Source organism: Rhinatrema bivittatum, chromosome 11 (assembly GCF_901001135.1).
Source record: "Rhinatrema bivittatum chromosome 11, aRhiBiv1.1, whole genome shotgun sequence".
NCBI classification, from domain to species: Eukaryota; Metazoa; Chordata; class Amphibia; order Gymnophiona; family Rhinatrematidae; genus Rhinatrema; species Rhinatrema bivittatum.
In genome coordinates this window covers 85,478,774-85,497,045 of record NC_042625.1, presented here as the reverse complement: position 1 = coordinate 85,497,045, position 18,272 = coordinate 85,478,774, and the positions used below count along the sequence as shown (strand labels likewise).

General features: G+C 42.7%; 1 protein-coding gene across 4 annotated transcripts in view; it reads right to left on the bottom strand.

The window, feature by feature from the left end:
* L3MBTL3 (L3MBTL histone methyl-lysine binding protein 3) overlaps window positions 1-18,272 on the bottom strand; it is a 71,215-nt gene that overhangs the window by 18,419 nt on the left and 34,524 nt on the right. For 3 of the 4 annotated variants that reach the window (XM_029571299.1, XM_029571296.1, XM_029571297.1), the window contains exons 13-19: window positions 14,375-14,460; window positions 11,366-11,476; window positions 8,378-8,492; window positions 7,358-7,460; window positions 4,436-4,600; window positions 3,346-3,480; window positions 2,774-2,835 (exon numbers count right to left, since the gene is read on the bottom strand). In XM_029571299.1, coding sequence (XP_029427159.1) covers window positions 2,774-2,835; window positions 3,346-3,480; window positions 4,436-4,600; window positions 7,358-7,460; window positions 8,378-8,492; window positions 11,366-11,476; window positions 14,375-14,460 — 777 coding nt within the window. Of the gene's footprint in view, window positions 1-2,546; window positions 2,629-2,773; window positions 2,836-3,345; window positions 3,481-4,435; window positions 4,601-7,357; window positions 7,461-8,377; window positions 8,493-11,365; window positions 11,477-14,374; window positions 14,461-18,272 lie in introns of those variants that run through there. The other variant, XM_029571300.1, reaches the window with a different exon arrangement.

The following is an 18,272-nucleotide window of genomic DNA, read 5'->3' as shown; positions in this document are numbered from 1 at the left end:
AAAAATAAATGTACTCCAACTCACTCGCAGAAGAAGAGTGATCCTTTAAGGGCAATTTCATAAGATTAGACTTTGAAATTGTAGCAGCTGGCCACAGCTGACATGTGGCCACTAATACTGAAGTAACCCCTCTGGCAGGAGTATGGACCAGGGCGTAGCCCGCATTCGCCAAAAAGGAGGCTGCTGGTTCCTGGTATTCAAACCAGTCTCATCTTAGCAAGAGGCTAGCTGCAGTTCACTGCCACCACCTCAAGACCTGCCTAAGGATAGCCTCAACTCTCCTATCCTGTGCATCCTCCAATGCTGCTCCCCCCCCCGTATCTGGTATCAAGCACCAAAGGTCAGGCAAAATGCTCATGTGTCCAAAGCCCCAGTTAAAAGGGAGAGTTGCATCTTTACAAAGACTCAGACATTAGCAGCATGTCCCAAAAGAGGAACCAATGTGTGCCAGCCTATCTACAGTTAGCGGAGAGCATGAAGCATTTTGCCTGGGCACCAAGGTGAAATGCAGAACCAGAGTTGGGTCATTTGTGGTCAGAAGGGGGGCTATACTGGCTTAGGGGTAGGAAACAGTGCTCTTTTTTGGTATATGGTAAATGATAAATTACAAGAGGTCTGGGTAACGCTTAACGGAGGGGGGGATGGGGGACACGGAGGAGTATAAAGCCTATAGTAAGAAGGGGAAATCCCTCCAGGTTTGGAGTTATACAGTTGGATCGCCGGCTCTAATCTCTCAGACACTAACAATGCTGGGAGTGGCGGGTGTTGGTTCCATGTCTGAGCCAAAGAAGAATCCCATTTTAGTACTTTGATTGGCCTTGAATGGGGTGCTCTGGAAGCTAATTTTAAAGGGGGACGAGCCTTGGGTAGGGCTGTACCCCTGGATCCAACAGCGAGAGAGAGCAGTTGCATTTTCCGAAAGTGGATGCGCTGGTGTGTGCAGTCTCCAAGCGGACAACCTTCCTGCAGAAGGGCGTGTGATTTACCCCCAGTACCAATGCACAGGAGAACCAAATATGGCCAATAATGACATCTTTATTGTAAGGAAAATTTCTTTGGTTTACAAGGTATTGGTGGAAGGAAAAAGAGAACCGTACACTCCTTCAGAGAGCTAGCTATTACACCTCTTTCTTATATACAGTAATCCTCCAGAAGTAAGGATCGTCCTAGTCATCCGAGGCAGCAGGGTCCCCATTAGTGGAATCCTCAGCAGGCCTAGGTGTACTCAGACGCTTATCCACGGCACCAGACTTGTAGGATTCTGCAACCTAGATCCCAAACTGCTAGGTTTGGCTGGTTCAGCCGAGTATTAGAACGGACTGCAGCCCTTAAAAAATTCCGCCCAAGAAAAAAAGACAAAAGAATCCATATCAAACCCAGGGGGTGTCAGAGTGGCGCCCACTGAGGAGTCCTTCCCTGTTGAAATTCCAGTTAGGGGACCTTCCAAACCAGGCGAAACTTCTGACAGATCCTTCTCCGGTCCCATTCCCGCATCCTGCTGGGAAGGGACAGGCTCAGCCAAATCTGCAGGAGACCCTCTCCCCGAGCCTCCAGGCAGTGCTGACAAGATCAGAGGGGACACCCTGCTGTGATGTCCGAATATGGCAAGCAGTACAAACTGCGCTTAGGATTCTTTGCTACCAGCGCCATGGATAAGGCATCCACCAGCAGCACGCTTACAAACAAGTGTCTGACAATTGTGCGTCCAACTATGTATCCTGCACAAGGCAAACTCGGACAGGACACCTAAAATTAGGACGCTCAAGTGTGGGATGCCTACGTTTAAGCCAGGACAACCCATAAGTGCGCACTCTCTCAGGTATACGATGAATGTTCAAACTATAGACGCCTAAAATTTGGACGCCTAATCCACATAGTCCAGACGGACACGCAGGCGCGGACAGATATCAGTCACTGTTTTGTGGCAGACTTGTGCAGGAGGCGCATGAACACCGCCACGACCTACCACACAGTGTCTCAGAGAAGCCAGAGAATGGGGCCTAGCCAAAAGGCTGCTCAACCCGCCAAAACTGCCTCAACTCCCCAAACCCCTCAGAGAGGCAGGAACAAACTTCTGATTGACACGCCGAGGCTCGGAGACCAGACCAGAAGAGGGGGAAAGGAATCCGTAAAATTATCCCTCTCTCTTTTATGTATTATCTTTTTTTTTTTTAAACACACATCCCCTTACCTGAGCTCAGACCATCCCAGCCAAGTGCAGAGTCTGTCTCTGGCTGCTGGGGGAGAGGGCTAATACGCTCGGCTTCCTGCAACTGCTAGCCTCTCAGCTGATTCTCTCCTGGCAGCTAAGTCCATGCCAGAAAACTGGCTACTGGACAGAGGCACTCGACTGAGAGAGGGATCATGAAATATCACCTCAGGAGAACTCAACTGAGGGAGGGACCACAAGGTATCACACCTCAGAAGTGGTACGTGATTAATCTCCTTTTTTTCTTAAACAAGCAATCCCCAGTAGGGCGATGTACATACATCATCTGCTGCAGACGGAGAATACTGGTGGGCTGATGTCACTGCAGGGGTACATATACTGTGATGTCAGCTATGCTCAGTCTTCATCTGCTGGTAGAGGTGCATAACCCACCAGGCGTGGATTAACCTATTTGAAAGCTGAGAAAACCACATTATGTGATTTATAAAAATGAATCCATGAATATTCTCCTTCCTGACTTTAGATGGGTATCTACTTGCTCTATATGAGGTGAACAGAGAAAAGGATATTGAGTCTCCGTTTTGAAATTCTAAACCAACTAACCTTTCCCATCATCTTCCTGCTTTACAAGCTGGAGCCGAATGTAGGTATGTGAGTGGCCGACCCTGCAAATAGAAATGCATAGTGAATACTCACAGGCAAGTCTATGAATTTAAATCCATGGAGAAAATAGTGACCCACTGAACTATTCTGTGTATAGGTATGACCTTCTCAACACACAAGAACCATGCTGTGTGCAAATATAGGAGCAGTGCAAACACACACCAACTAATACTATTTTCAAGGCAAGCAGAATGGAATGGGCAAAAACTTCAAATGTCAACAAAAACATAAGGGAAAGCAAAAATGCTTTACTCAATAAAGCATAAAGCATTTTTGCTTTCATTTACTGTTTGTTTTGTGGACATTTGAGGTTTCTGCCCACACTACCCTCCCTTGCTTGTAAATGTAGGAGCAACTAACCCTATGAATTTAAAGCCATGGTGAAAAGCGACACATTGTAAATTGTTGCGTGTGCATGTGCGCAAGAATCGGTGCTGAACAGCAGGGATGCCCGGAAATGCCGCCAGATGGGCAGGGAAGAGAAGCTTCCGCATGAAAGAGGTTGCATTTACTTTCTAGGCTTCAGCTTGCTGTCAACTGAGGACTCCTCTTCAGGCCAGTCCTTGTCCTGACTGTTTTCGGATTGCTCAGACAGGCTATGGACACTGCTGCGACCTGACCTCTCACCGTCTGCCATGGAAGATTTTCTATAGAAAAAAAAAACAAAACAAAAACGGGTCCAGTCAACCAGTGCAAAGATTACCACCTCACTACACCATTGGGCCTTTCCAAAGAAGAAGGATTATAAAAGCAGCACATGGAAATTAAACTATCACCTTAGGAAGACAGAGGCAAAAGAGAATCTGAACTAAGAAATCCTAACAATTTCTGGAGGTGAGTGGAGACTTTTTTTTTTTTTGTAACTGTTACTTAACATGCAGAAAAATTCTTGTGTCATATCACGTAAGTACTGCTGCTGTTGCTTTAACAAATTTGGTTTGATCATTTTTGACTAATGTAAGAGACACTCTGTTGTCTAAAACATAAATTCTGGTTCTTTCTGGTGCATGTGTGTCACACACCTAAGGAAAGAACAGGGTCAGGCAAGGCTTGCCCAGAATGCCTGGACTGGCATCTTGTGATCAGTTTATCCAGGGCTCTGAGAAAACCACACGTTAATGGCTGGGAAGACTCCAAGTGCCCCCCAAACAGATTTATAATATATAAATGGAGTAAAAGCTATTTTATGTGGTTCTAATAATTTAACTATAATTAACCATGCCAACATTTTCCTTGACACTGCCTTGTCCTTAAGTCCATACGAGTTCTTGTCTCCTATATAAACACACGCTAATGAATCAGTTTTTGCTGTTCTATCCCCAAAGGCAGAGCAAAGCCCTGCTCTTCCAGGGGTCTCTCAATTCCAGTCTTTAAACTGCAGTCTCAAACTCAGGTCCACATCAGAGGTAAAGAAGCAGGTGTCCTAGCCGAGCTGATATAGGAGATCATTATAAATTATGGTCTGAGCCTATGGTTGCTTGTTCTCCCTCGGCACAGTCAACATTATTTTAATTTAGCAACATTTAGTGAAAATGATTTTCAGCATCAACAAGTTTGTGGAAAGAGCCCTAGGGAGTCAGCAGCACGAAGGTGTGGGCTTACTTGGACAGTGGAGAGTCTGGTTGTGGGTCCATGGAAGGTGCTGGTGTCTCGGGCCTCTTGGGTTTCTGCACATTGCTACTGGGCAAGGGTTTCTCCCCACTGAGACGATCTGGCAAGAAGCTCTCTCTGACGAGATTCACGTCTGAATACGGACAGCCAATTGACCTACAGTGACAACAGAAACATAAAAATTTTAGGAGGAGCCATCACCTTCTCTTGTTACAAGGACTTATGTACTTCTGTCACCACTTCCGTAATAATTCTAGAATGATGAATGTCAACAGTGAGCTTATAAAGCTGGTGCAGGTGTCAAAGAGGTTAGTAAGAAAAGCGCTTCCCTGTAAAAAGATGTTCTCCATAGAAAGCAGGACAAACCGCCACACGTGGATGATGTCATCCGACAGCGCAGAGTCTGGTACTGCTCTCCCCCAGCTCAAAATGTTAATAAACCTTTCCCTGAACATGTATGGGATTTACATTTATTAAAATTTTTGAATCACCTAACACTAAAAGTAGTCTAGCAATGTACAAGGAAACATACATATAAGTTATCATAAAACACAACAATAAACTAAAGCAACAATATGACACAAAATATGCAATATACAAAAAGCAATAAAATTAAATATAAAATGTAGTCAGTTAAAAAGCTAATTAAAATAATAAAACGTTAAAAAATAGGCTGACAAACAGAAAGGTCTTTAAAAGCTCTCTAAAACTTTTGACCGAGTCACACTGACGTAGCTCCATTGGTAAAGAGTTCCAGAGGACTGAACCGGCAACTGAAAAGGAGAGATTTCCTGTGCTACCACCACCATGTGCCCTCTTTCAAATACCTAGCTTACTTCAACTTACTAGGCAGGAGGGAGGGTTTGTTCTGCTGTCCACAGAGAACACCCGATACAGGTAAGTAACTTTGCTTTCTCCATGGACAAGCAGGACAATACAGCCTCACGTGTGAGAACATCCAAGCTAAGCCTTGCTAGTGAATATATTTGTTCATTTCCGTTCTCTTGGAACCCATTTATTAATACTGCAGGAAGCTGACATTTTAGTTTAATATTTCTCAGCACAGCTTGCCCAAAATTACTAGGAGTGTGAGATTCGTGATCCAAACAGTAATAGGATACTGGGCTTGATGGACCAGCCTTATATTCTTATGTTATGTTTTTATATGATAGCAATAGTTGGGCTTGTCGCATGTAGGTAAAGCAAGGGTATCCAAGGTAGTAATGAAGTGTCCAGAGTCACAGCTATATGAGGGAGCAAAGGATATAAAGGGCTGCAAGAATTTGTCAATAAGTCTTGAGAGGGGTTCCAACAATGAGCTAATACTTGCCACAATAGATAGGCCCCGGGGGGATTCACAATAGACTTAAGCACCTTAAGTAGAACAGTACCTACATGCGACAAGCCCAACTATTGCTATCATACAGGAACATAACATAAGAATATAAGGCTGGTCCATCAAGCCCAGTATCCTATTTCCAACAGTGGCCAAGCCAGGACACAAGTATCTGGCAGGATCCCAAGGAGTAGACAGATTCCAAGCTGCTTATCCCAAGAATAAGCAGTGGATTTCTGCAACTCTGCCTTAATTGTTAATGGACTATGCTTTTTAGATTGATCACTCTTTGCATTGGAAGGCACGATTTTCCTTCTTTTTCCTGTCTAGATGAGCACCTATAAATTCCAATACTTGTACTCAGTAAGAAGTAAATGTATCAGGAACCCCAGATGTTGCATTGCTTGACTACTATCTCTCTCCAGCTCTGTATCTATTGAGTTTTTGTAAAATATGCTCAATATTAGCCAGTCATCTAAGTATAAAAAGATTAGCAGATTGTTCTCGCTCAGATAGGCTGCTACTATGGGCTAGACATTTGGTAAAGTCTCTCAAGGCTGCTACTAAGCCAAACGGCAGTACTTTGTACTGGAAATGCTGGTCTTGTAACATGAACCTCAGATATTTTCTGTATTTTATGTTGATGTGCATAAGTGTATATGCGTCCTTTAGATCCAAGGGTGTTAGCCAATCCCCTTTTTGTAGTAGGGGAAACACTATGCTTAATGAGTTAATTTTGAATTTTACTTTTATTATTATTATTATTTATTTATTTTTAAGAAAAAATGTTTAGTTCTCTGAGATACCACTGCTCAGGGTTGCACCTACTGAATTGTGCACAGAAATCTTTTGGGAAATTGTATGTGCATACTTTTGAAAATGCAAAAGCGTGCACATAAGTGCAAATCCTTCCTAAACTCTACCTCTGCTGTGTGCAAATCTGACATACACACACGTTTACCAGCATATCGGGTGGGAAATTTTGTAAAAGGCTTATTTCTGTGTGCAAAAATGTTTTTATTTACAGAAATCCATTTCAAGGTTGATGCATGTTTCCCTAAAGCTTGGTACATTAGCCTGTATGTTTTGCACAGAAGATGAAATGGATCTTCTTAGCCTGGCTGAGTATTTTACAAAGTCAATGTCTGTATGTTTTATACTATCGTTTTAGGTTAATGTTATAATCCACCTAGCATGATTGATCCAGTAAAGGTGAAATATCATTGTTTACAGGCTGAGCTACCTTTTTATTAGATCAGTGGAAGAATAACTTGGAGAAAGTGTAATAGATGAGCTTTCAAGACCATATAGATCTGAAGAAGCATTCTCCAAGATCAGTCTTCGGAATATATTTTCATTTAAAATTCTCATATTTCATTTTTACTGGACATGCTCTTCCTTTGGTTTATAATCTCAACAAGTCACCTAAAAGCGCTAGACTGAGAACAATGGTCCTTTAAAAAAAAAAAAAAAAGGCTTTTTTTTTGCAACTGTCTACACTAGAGTTTATGATTTCCTAGGACAGATTCTTATAGAACCACTCCCCCCCCAACTATCCACAGAGCACCAACACGTACGTATAATGTGTCCCATATCGCGGTCCTCGAACATGGCCTATTCCCTGACATCCAGGGGTGGGACACACCTGTCCTGCTGTCCCCACGGACACCTCTGCAGCACCTAAGTAAAGCAAGAAATGGAAGGAACACATCTCACATCTTAACATGAAATGTAAACACACAGAAGTACATTTCTGAAGGACTTATGCACGGAAAAAAGCAGCACAATTTTCAAAAGCCCGTTTACACACGCAATATCTTTTGAAAGTTCAGCCCTATGCAGTTATATTTCAAAGTAGTTATACACATAAAAGTAGCAATTTTCAAAAGTCCATTTACATGTGTAAAACCCAATTTTATGCCTGTAAATAATTTTGAGAATTATCTCCATAGTGCGCTTGCAGAACATCTGAAAGGGACAGTAATCCTTTGCTTGCAGCTTTAACATTGTACAATCATAAGATAATGTAGCACAGACTCTGTTAATCTGCAGAGCTCATTGCAATTTCATTGTTTTACTTAAATGCTTAGACACAAGGTGGTCAATATTCAAAATCCATTTAGATGGATAACTGAAAAGTTATCCATCTAAATGGCTAAACTGGCATATTTTAAAAAAGACTTATGCGGCTAAAATTTAGCTGCAAAAGTCAGGGGCGAGCAGGCGGGAGGGGTGGAGCTGGCCATACAGGTTAACTGGCTAACTCCGATATTTGGTTAACTTATGCGGCTAGCTCTGGCTGTGCCGCTGACCTGTCCTAAAGTTAGCCAGATAAACATGTCTGCTTAACTTTAAGATAGCCAAGCCGCTCAACAGCTGAATATTGTCCTCAGGATTTCTATCTATTGCATCCAATGTAATAAATCCAATTTATTCCCTAACATATCCCCTCCGTTTGCCTAAAGGTGTGTGCAACTGCTCAGTTTTTCGAATTAAAATCCGATGTAGAAAGTGGAATGCAAAGCTCAGAGGATGTTTTTCTGTAAGTGGTTTCATCAGTGACAAGGATGGTCCCTTTTGGGCTCTTCTCTCCTCACCCATTGGGAGCTGTAAGGTGTGTCCAGTTTTTACACACCAGCCGACAGGGTGGATGTCTGGGCTGTCCGCATCTATCCAGTAGTCATACATTGAGCTCCAGCCATCAAAGTGTACCTTAAAAAAAAAAAAAAAAAAAGTTTCAAAACAAGAGAAATATATATCCCCAGTTATAAACCTACTTGTGACCTCTCTTAAGATGCAACTTTCAAATTCTGTGCAGAAGTGTAAAATCTGTGGGCAGATTGACTTGGAAAAGGTATCTATTTGTGTGCATATTTTTTTTTTTTTTTACTGGGAAAATATACCCATGTACTTATGAAATGTGAAAAAGAAGCATATACGTGCTGACTTCTCCAGCCGCGCTCCCCCTATAAACGCCTATAACTGTGCTTGTTCTTACTATACGTGTATTTTTATGTCAGAGAGGGTAAGCAATTTTCAAAAGATTCATTTTTGCCCGTAAAGCAGTTTTACTTACAGAAACCGCTTTGAAAATTGCCCTCCCAAACGACCATAGATCTGGATCTAATTCCGATATCGGGATTTTTCTGTTTTTCTTACATGCAGCGACAATATTACTCTGAGTCCATTAAAACAGTAACAGTTCTAAGGTTACTGCTAGGTACGATGGAACCCGATGGTATATGCTGGCAAAAAGATGCTCAACTTTTTTAAATATATAATTCCAGGTAACTATTTAAATTACTGAAATTTAAAAACCGTTAACAGTTTAAATGATTGGCAGCTATGGGGGGAGGGAGGCTCTCCCAAACTTCCCTCCCCAGCACTGCTGGGAAATGGGAGAGCCCAAAAGTCGGTCACGGGCACACTTAGGCCCCCTCCCCAGCTACCTATATAAGAACACAAGACTTGCCATACTGGGTCAGACCAAAAAAAGGTCCATCAAGCCCAGTATCCTGGTTCCAACAGTGACCAATCCACGTCATAAGTACCTGGCAGGATCCCAAAAGGTCGACAGATTCCAAGTTGCTTATCCCAAGAATAAGCAGTGGATTTTCTGCAACTCTACTTTAACAATGGTTAATGGACTTTTCCTCCAGGAACTTGTCCAAATCTTTTTTTTAAACACAGCTACACTAACAGCTTTCACCACATCTTCTGGCAATGAATTCCAGAGCTTAATTATGTGTTGAGTAAAAAAAAAAATATTTTTTCTTAGAAGTTAGTACAACTTCTAAGAAACACAAATTAACTCGTCATACTCAGATCAAGGAACTGAATGTCTACTAATTTCTTACCATATTATATGATAATTATCTAGTTAATTTCTATCGCTCTTACTCCTACTTCACTTATTCCTAGCTACTCTAGCTCCCAAGTTTAATACCCTGTTTTATTGTAACTTTGATAGTTTCAACCTTTCTTATTTATGGTTACTTTGGTTTATCCCTTGTTCCATGTAAACCGGCCTGATATGAATTCCATTCATGAAGGCCGGTATAGAAATATTTTAAATAAATAAATAAATAAAAACTTAGTAACTTAATTGTGTGTCCCTTAGTCTTTTACTCTTTGAAAGAGTAAACATATTAATGTTTACTTGTTCCACTCCATTCATTTTATAGAGCTCTATCCTATCTCCCCTCAGCCGTCTCTTCTCCAAGCTGAAGAGCCTAACCTCATAGGGGAATCATTCCATCTCCTTTATCATTTTCGTCGCCCTTCTCTGTACCTTTTCTAATTCTGCTGGAAAATTTTAAATACTAAAATGACTAAAAAGGTAAGGTTTTATTTACGGTTTAACATTTTAAACTCCTGGTTTTGAAAATGAATCACAATACTTATATGTTTTTATGCTCATTGCTTACAATATTATACATCACTGTATTAGGGTTTTGACATGTTTAAAAAAACCCATCTCCATTGGATAAAGTACTTTTTATTTATTATTTAGATTTTTATATTCCGCTTTTCATCACTTCAAATTGGATTACATTCAGGTTCTGTAGGTATTTCCCCATCTCCAGGGGGCTTGCAATCTAATTTTGTACCTGTGGCAATGGAGGGTAAAGTGACTTGCCCAAGGTCACAAGAAGTGACATTGGGACTTGATCCCTGTGGTCTCCATGGTTCATAGCGCTGCTCTAACCACTAGGCTACTCCTCCACTCCCTTGGAAGGATATTGCTATTATGTTGAATTTTTTTTTTTACGTACAGAGCAATATTTGTGTCAGATGTCAATGACGATATATAAAGGTAAACAAGAAACAAACCCTTGATGTCCCACCAGACATTGCCCCTTAAGATCTTTAACTGGCCATAAAATAGAATAAAAATATTTAAAATATTTGTATTTCACTCTATTCCCCGTTCTAAGCAGGTAACAATATTACAGTCATAAAAGTTATGCCAAAGCAACTTAGCCAGATAAACCATCAATAAAATAGAAAATTATTTCAGGCAACTCCATCAAGTAAAACTATTAACTACACAACATATACAAACATTATGGTCAATAATGACCTCCAGGGTTAGGTTGTTCCTAGCAGTTAATGCCTTAGTGAAAAGCAGTCATGTGCTTAAGAGAATGTCAAAAACATTGAAACCAGATGGACAGAAGCCATCCAATTAATTCAGACTCATTTGAATTGATGGGGGGACATTAATAAAATTCCAGAAATGAACTGGAAACACTGAATGCAAGAAATGTGAACTTCGAACAGGTTCAGTTTGCATTTCTTAGAGTCTGGGAACACCTCCCCTTGACCATAAGCAGAAAAACACCAACTCTTCTCACGGGGGAGAGGGGAGGAAATTCCCAAAATATTCTTCTCCCCTCTGTCCGAAGAGGCTTGGCCCTGGCCCCACACAGACACCGCTCATCTGTTCTTGAAGATGGAGCTGAGGGTAGCACATGTACACATCCCACCCACTTCTCACCAATTTCCTACATGAAAACGTCGAAAGGTACACGTAAAGCCATCGTACAAGCAAGGCTTTATTGCAATTTGACAGGCTCCTTTACCTTTATTCGATGATCCTCTTTATCTACAATGGTCGATACGCGTATTAACATAGGGTTCCTCTTGTCCACCACTTCCAGCTTCGTGTTAACCTGAAATCCATGAGGAGGTCGCTGCAAGGAGCAAAGTATTGGAAAAGGGAAAGTTACAAACCTATGGGGGGGAGACAACGGGGGTAAACTGAAGTAGAGTGAGCGACTTTCCAAGCCCACCCAGTCAATGGAGACAGGATTAGAATCCAGTGGGCAGGAAAATTGGTTCTTACCTGCTCATTTTCGTTCCTGTAGTACCACAGATCAGTCCAGACTCCTGGGCTTTGTAGCCCTGCCAGCAGACGTAGACAGATAAAGTTTTATTGAAACTGTTATATAAAAGCATGCCACCTGCAGTCCCTCAGTATAGAACTGTATCCAAGCCAAGATGCCAAAGCTAAAACAATTAGTTTTAACAGCCCTCCCCAATTCCCACAAACAAGAGGGTGGCGACGCTGTAACATGTTAAGAAAGAACTCAAGTAAAGTGAAAATAGCTCAGTGAGCTACTAACAACTCAAAAGTAATTCCGACATAACTATGAAAACGAGCAGGCAACTCTCCCGCTTCTACCATAAGTGGGGGTCTGGACTGATCTGTAGTACTACAGGAACGAAAATTAGCAAGCAAGAATCAATTTTCCTTTCCCTCTACGTACCCGGATCAGTCCAGACTCCTGGGATGTACCTAAGCCCACTAAACTGGGTGGGACCTGGAGAGTCCCACTCGCAGAACACCCTCCCCAAAACTGGCCCCAGTCGGAACTCCCACATCCAACCATTAATGTCTGGCAAAAGTGTGCAGCGACTTCCAAGTCACTGCCCTACAAACCTCCTGCGGTGACACCTTCTGGGCCTCAGCCCAAGAGGCTGCCTGCAAACGCATCACATGAGCCCTCGATCCTTCAGGCACTGACCGACTCCTAGAAATATATGCCGAACTGATCGCCTGCTTGAGCCAATGTGCAATCGTAGCTTTAGACGACAGACGCCCCTTCTTCCTTGGGCCATTCCAGAGAACGAAAAGGTGATTCAATGTACAAAAATCATTAATGATCTTCAGATATCATAACAATGCCCAGCGGATGTCCAAAAGTCTCAGCTCCCTTGCATGAGGGACTGAGGAATCCAGATGCGGAAAGGCCGGAAATTGCACCGTCTGATTAACATGAAACCCCGACACTACCTTTGGGATCATCCCCTTCAGCCACAAGGCACCTCCTGCGGATCCTGGATCAAGTCTGGCAGTGGAACCTCTTCTAGGACTTCCCCAGGGGCCTCCTGCTGATCCTCTGAATCATCCATATCATCCTGTAGGTCTCTAAAACCCAAAGCCAGGCCCAAAACATACCAAGCTCCCTCGGCGCGCTCTTAGACTTTGTTCACGCTTTAGACCCCCCAACCCCCCCCCAGGGTCGAGGCCAAGAATCATCATGCCCCCCCCCCCCGACACTTCCCTAGCCAGAAAGGCCTTGTGCATGAGGAGATCAAACTCTGAGGAAAAGAAACAGAGTCATCAGAATAATGATCCTGAGGGGATCCAACATCCGTGGGCCCCGCACCCAGAGGGAAATCTTCCCCTTTGAGATCATCCTAATCCAGCTGCTGGGAAGAGACGCGGAAGAAAAGGTCCAGGTTACCACGAAACCACAAGAGACCATATGGTCGACCATGTGGCAGCATCCAAAAAGGCCGCCAAACCCCCTCCCCCCCCCCAAAAGGCCCTGAGAGAAACACCAAAGATGCTGCCGCACTCTCCCCACCAGCAGCACACCCAGTGCATAGGCTCAAACGACTGAGCCGCGAACGCATCTCCTCGCAGGCCTGGCAAAGGGAAGCACACGGCATGACTAAGAATGCACTTAGTGCCTGAAACAGCACCTCTAGAGTAGGCACCGCCAAACTGCAGGTGCCGGGAAACCTGCCTGATGCACCACAAACCCTCGTTCACCTATTCTCCCCGAACTGAGCAGCAAACCATGACAAAGAATAAAATTCTATTTTTTTTTTTTATTATATAAGCTTTACCAGCAAGGGAAGCAAAAGAAAAATTTCCCTGTGTCCTTGATGGAACGGACAGGATCACCAGCGGGTCACATCGCTGCCTCATGAGAGCTGAGGGATCTGGAAGCACTAGATGTCAGCCACATGGTAACTGGAGCGAGCTAAAGAAGGGTCACCAACCCCCTGTTCGACCGCCTCGACTAGGGAGGATAGCCCCACCAGGACCTCACAACTCTCTGGGAAGCTCCCTTTGAAATTTTTCCAAATCTTCTGCTTTTTTCTTATTTATTTATTTATTTATTTTACTCAGACTGCAGGCTTTGCACTATCTGCCATCTGCTGGAAACAGAAAAATACTGAGGGACTGCAGGTGGCACTCTATGTTATATAGCAGGTTCAATAAAGCTATCTGTCTGTCTCCATCTGCTGGCAGGGGTACAAAACCCGGGAGTTTGGACTGATCTGGGTATGTCCCGGGAACTTACAGATAAGCATCTTGCAACAATTAGCTTAATAGCCAAATGCTAAGCTAAGCTTGCAGGCATGTGTCTAATAATTATTTGCCTTACAGTTGCCACAATGAAAACTCTGCATCATCTCCAGTCATTGAGGATCCTGGTGTCACAATGCATTATCAGCATTACCTGGTGCTGGGATATGGAGATGAGGCCCGTGCAGAATCCTGTGACCTGCCCCTGTCACTCAAAGCTAAGTCCTCTGTGCCTGGCTGTAAAAGTCTTAAGGACAGTAACAGACCCATTCCAACCCTGAGAGAGAGAGTGTCACATGTTCTAATCAAGTCATTCCAACATCCTTCACAGCAGAGGACTCTTACCAAAGTGAATGTTCTCGATGGAGCAGCCTGGTAACCTGTCTCACTTCTTACCAAAGTGGTGATCCCACCAGAGCAGCCGGAGAACCAGTCTCACTGCACCAGTTTACATATTCTCACAAGATCTGGAAGTTTCTCTTCTTACCAGTTTAAATGCTCTTGCTGGAGCAGCCTGGGAACCTGTTTCCTCCAAGTATTTTTCCCATGAGAAACTCTTAGGATCTTTATAGTCTGCAAAAGGCAGAAAGACCAACTGAAATGATCAAATCAAGATACAAACACATCAATAAGAACAATTATGTCAAGCCGGTCTGTGAAATCTCTCTCACTAAGTGACATAACTTGCAATGAGTCTCAGAATGGATAAATATTCCCTTGCAAAAAAATCCAAAGCTGAAAAGGAATGTAGGTAGTACTGTGACTTTAAGAAGTTTAAATGACAAAACTCATTGGTGTATAAAGAAAACCAGAGTGGTTGTAGATGATTTCCAGTTTTTGTCTGCCCCCATCAGTGCAAAGCATCTATTGCTGTTGTCATCTGTCCATTATATTAGGAAAAGTTTCCATGGACACAGCTGGCTGAACTTGGGATGAGTCTCCTACTTAGGAGTCAACAGTCGTGCCAGATCCATTCAGATGAAACCCCCCCCCCCTGACAGATGTGCAGGGAATGCAGGGCCATCAGTGATATGGTAGGAGTGGGGGAATTGGAGTCTAAAATACAGGGCCCGTGCCTGCCTCACATTACAGTAAAAGTGTACATGACTCCAGTTTGGAACGTGCAGTAGCTGAATGTGGTAGAAACGAACAGATTATCACAGTGTTCCCCAACAGGCCTGGTTTCCAAGATAAGCAAGAAAGATGCAAATTTACCTGGTTCACAGGCCAGATGTATGAAAAACACACCACAAATATTTTTATGGACCTCCTGAAAACTAGACCTAATGTGATTCACAGATTAAGAGTTGAAAGATCACCGGATTAGTATGGTCAGCACGTGTTCTTCCTCAACTGCCAAATCTCTTTAGAGTTAAGCTTTCCACTTGCAGGGTTATTAAAATATCACTAATGGGACCCTTTAAAATGTTTCTCCACTGATAAAAGTCACTATGTATAAAATGAGACCACCAATCCATTCAGCTCATAGCTCTAACTTTCCTGGTTAAGCCACATTTTGCTTATTGCTCCAGGAAAAGAAAGTTTGGACAAGGCCCACGTGGGTTAAATGGGGTTTTTATTCATACTGTGATTCCTTGTTTTGCTCTAAGACCTGTGTTTTCCTCAGAAAGAGCTCATTTCCATTAAAGCTAGCCTGCTGGTGGTGTTCTGAACTTTACAACACTGTAGTTCAAACTGAAGCTTGGAATGCCTGCTTAACACAGAGTGAGACTTGGACAACATATTTCCCATTATCTATAGGGACCTGCCAGACAAACATCTTTCAATGCTATTGGTCATGCAGCTACAACTCAGTGCCCTGATTGGTCCTTCAGACACAGCCCACAAAGGATTAGCCCTGAAGTTGATAGAACTTTCCAGTCTTGTTGATTAGGAGTACAGAGGAGCCAAATCTGTGCCAAGCTCCTGTCCCAGCTCTACACAACCTTGTAAGGACAGCCTCTCCTAAACCTCCCTAGACTCTGTGAAACTTGTCTAAGTAGCATTAACTTTATGAATCCTTGTTATTTTACGTGTTGCTGTTTCCAAATTAAATATATTTTCTGTTCATTGTTCTTGTTATTTGTTAATGAACTCTTTAGTTTGTTAGCTCTGATCTGTGACTGACTGATGATCTCAGCATTATTTGTATTTAATCTATAGCTGCATTTCTAGGACAGTGGCATACCTAAAGTATTTGGCACCCAGGGTGGATACTTCCTTTGGCACCCTACCCCCCAAATATATAATTTTAAAATTTCCTAAACATGGATAAAATATTTCAAAATAGCAGACATCATATAACAGCCAGTAATTAAAACTAATAAGGATTTTAAAAATCCCCCGCTCTCCATACCTGTCAACCTGAGATTGTCGTGGACTACGGGTACACACAGAGAAACAAACAAACTATGTTCTCTCTGTCTCACACACACGTCGATGAGAGACAAAGGAAGCTTAAGCGTATGTGTGAGACAGACACACTCGCTTCCTTAGTTTCTCAACCCCCCAACCAAAAGAGGCACCCTCACACATACACACACACCCTCTCATACACTGGCACTCACTCACAGGTCCAGTCTCTCATTTTCTCACACACATTTTGGAACTCTTCTTTAGCCACTGGCTGCACAGCAAGGCCTCTTCATCTGCCACCGGCCTCTTTTCCAAAGGATCTTGCTTTTGCTGGTGAGGAGTGGTAACCCCACCAGCATGTCACTTTTCTGCACTACTTTGGCACCTTTCTACATGCTGACAGCAATGGTATCGCTCCCCCAGTTGTCACCCGGGGCGAAACACCCCCCTTACCATCCCCTTGGTATGCCATTGCCCTTGGATTTTGTGGGGTTTCGGTGCCCCTAGAAACCAGTAAGTTAGTTATAGCCTGTGGGTGGAGTACTTGCTCCAGAGGCAAGCAGGAAACAGACAGATGGGAGGTCACCCATCTAGGTGCCCATATGCTGGTGAACCTGAGCAGTGCTTGGCAGGACCCTCCAAGTGTCCACAGGGTTAACCCTAAGTGGATGTTAGGGGTAGCACTAAGGAATTATGCAACATTCATCTTATGTTCTAATACATCTAATATAGATAAAAGATAAAGGATAGTGTCCGTTCTGGAAATAATTATCCAGTGGCTCTCACCCACAGAATAGATACTACTAGAGGGACAAAGATCACCATATTTGGTATTTTGCTTATCTTTTGTTTCCCAGGAAAACTGTGCATCCCTGGTATTTTTGTAACAAAATATTTCATGCTCCTGTTCTGTGCTTTGGAAAAGGAGGCCGGTGGCAGATGAAGAGACCCTGTGGTGCTGCCAGCATTTCCCTAAATCTTATGTACATATTCAAAAGAAAAAAAGATTTTAAAATTTTGGATGGTAATTGTAGGGAACGCAGACCTATGATTATATATCCTATGCAAGCAACAATGGTAGAAGTTAAGCTTGCAGCAATGCACATTGCCTATTAATAAACAAAATTTGCCGTGTCAACTAGAAATACATATTATTATAGTTAGGAGGATTATTTACAGTTCTGTGGCTTAAAAATGCCATCTTGGAAGCCCACATAAAATGCTCCATGCATTAAAATGGTTAAAGGAAGACCAAACGTCTACCAGCATGATATAATGACAAAATGAAAGATAGTTAAGCCAAAATGGCATCTTTCAAAAAATGGAAAGCAAACCCAAATGAAGAAAAAAGGCAAGAGCATAAGTATTGGCAAGTTAGATCCCATATAAAGCAGTAAGTCAGGCCAAGAAAAAAAGAAGCTTGCCAAAGAGATAAAAACATTTTTTTTTCCCCAAGTACATCTGAAGCAAAAAGCCTATGGAGGTGGGCTGCTAGGTGACTGAAGAGATAAAAGAGTTAAATCAGGGAGAACAAGGAAACAGCAAAAAAAAAAACTGTCTTTACTGAGGACAACATTGGAAACATTCTTTGATGGTGGCGATTCTGAACAACTAAAGCAAATCTCTGCGATAATGAAAGACGTAATAGATCAAACTAAAAAGAGTAGCAAATCACCATATGCCAAAGTCCTGAAAGAACTCAAACTTGTAACCTGTAACCTATCATTTAAACAGCCACAGTAACGGAAAGGTGGCCAAGGTAACACAGATTTTAAAGAGGGCTCCAGAGTTGATCTGAGAAACCAAAGACGGTGTGCCATCTTAATAACTCTGTAAAAGGAGAGCAAGGGGAGAGATGGCAAAGTCCCACAGACACATTATTGGAAGACAGTGCAGAGGAGGTCACCTTTAACATGGTCGCACCTAGTGACCATTCCAACCAAACAAAGAGACCACTGGGAACAGCAGGTATTGCACGATCACTCCTAGAAAGATATTTTGTTCTACAGGGACTCAATGGCTCAGTTGTT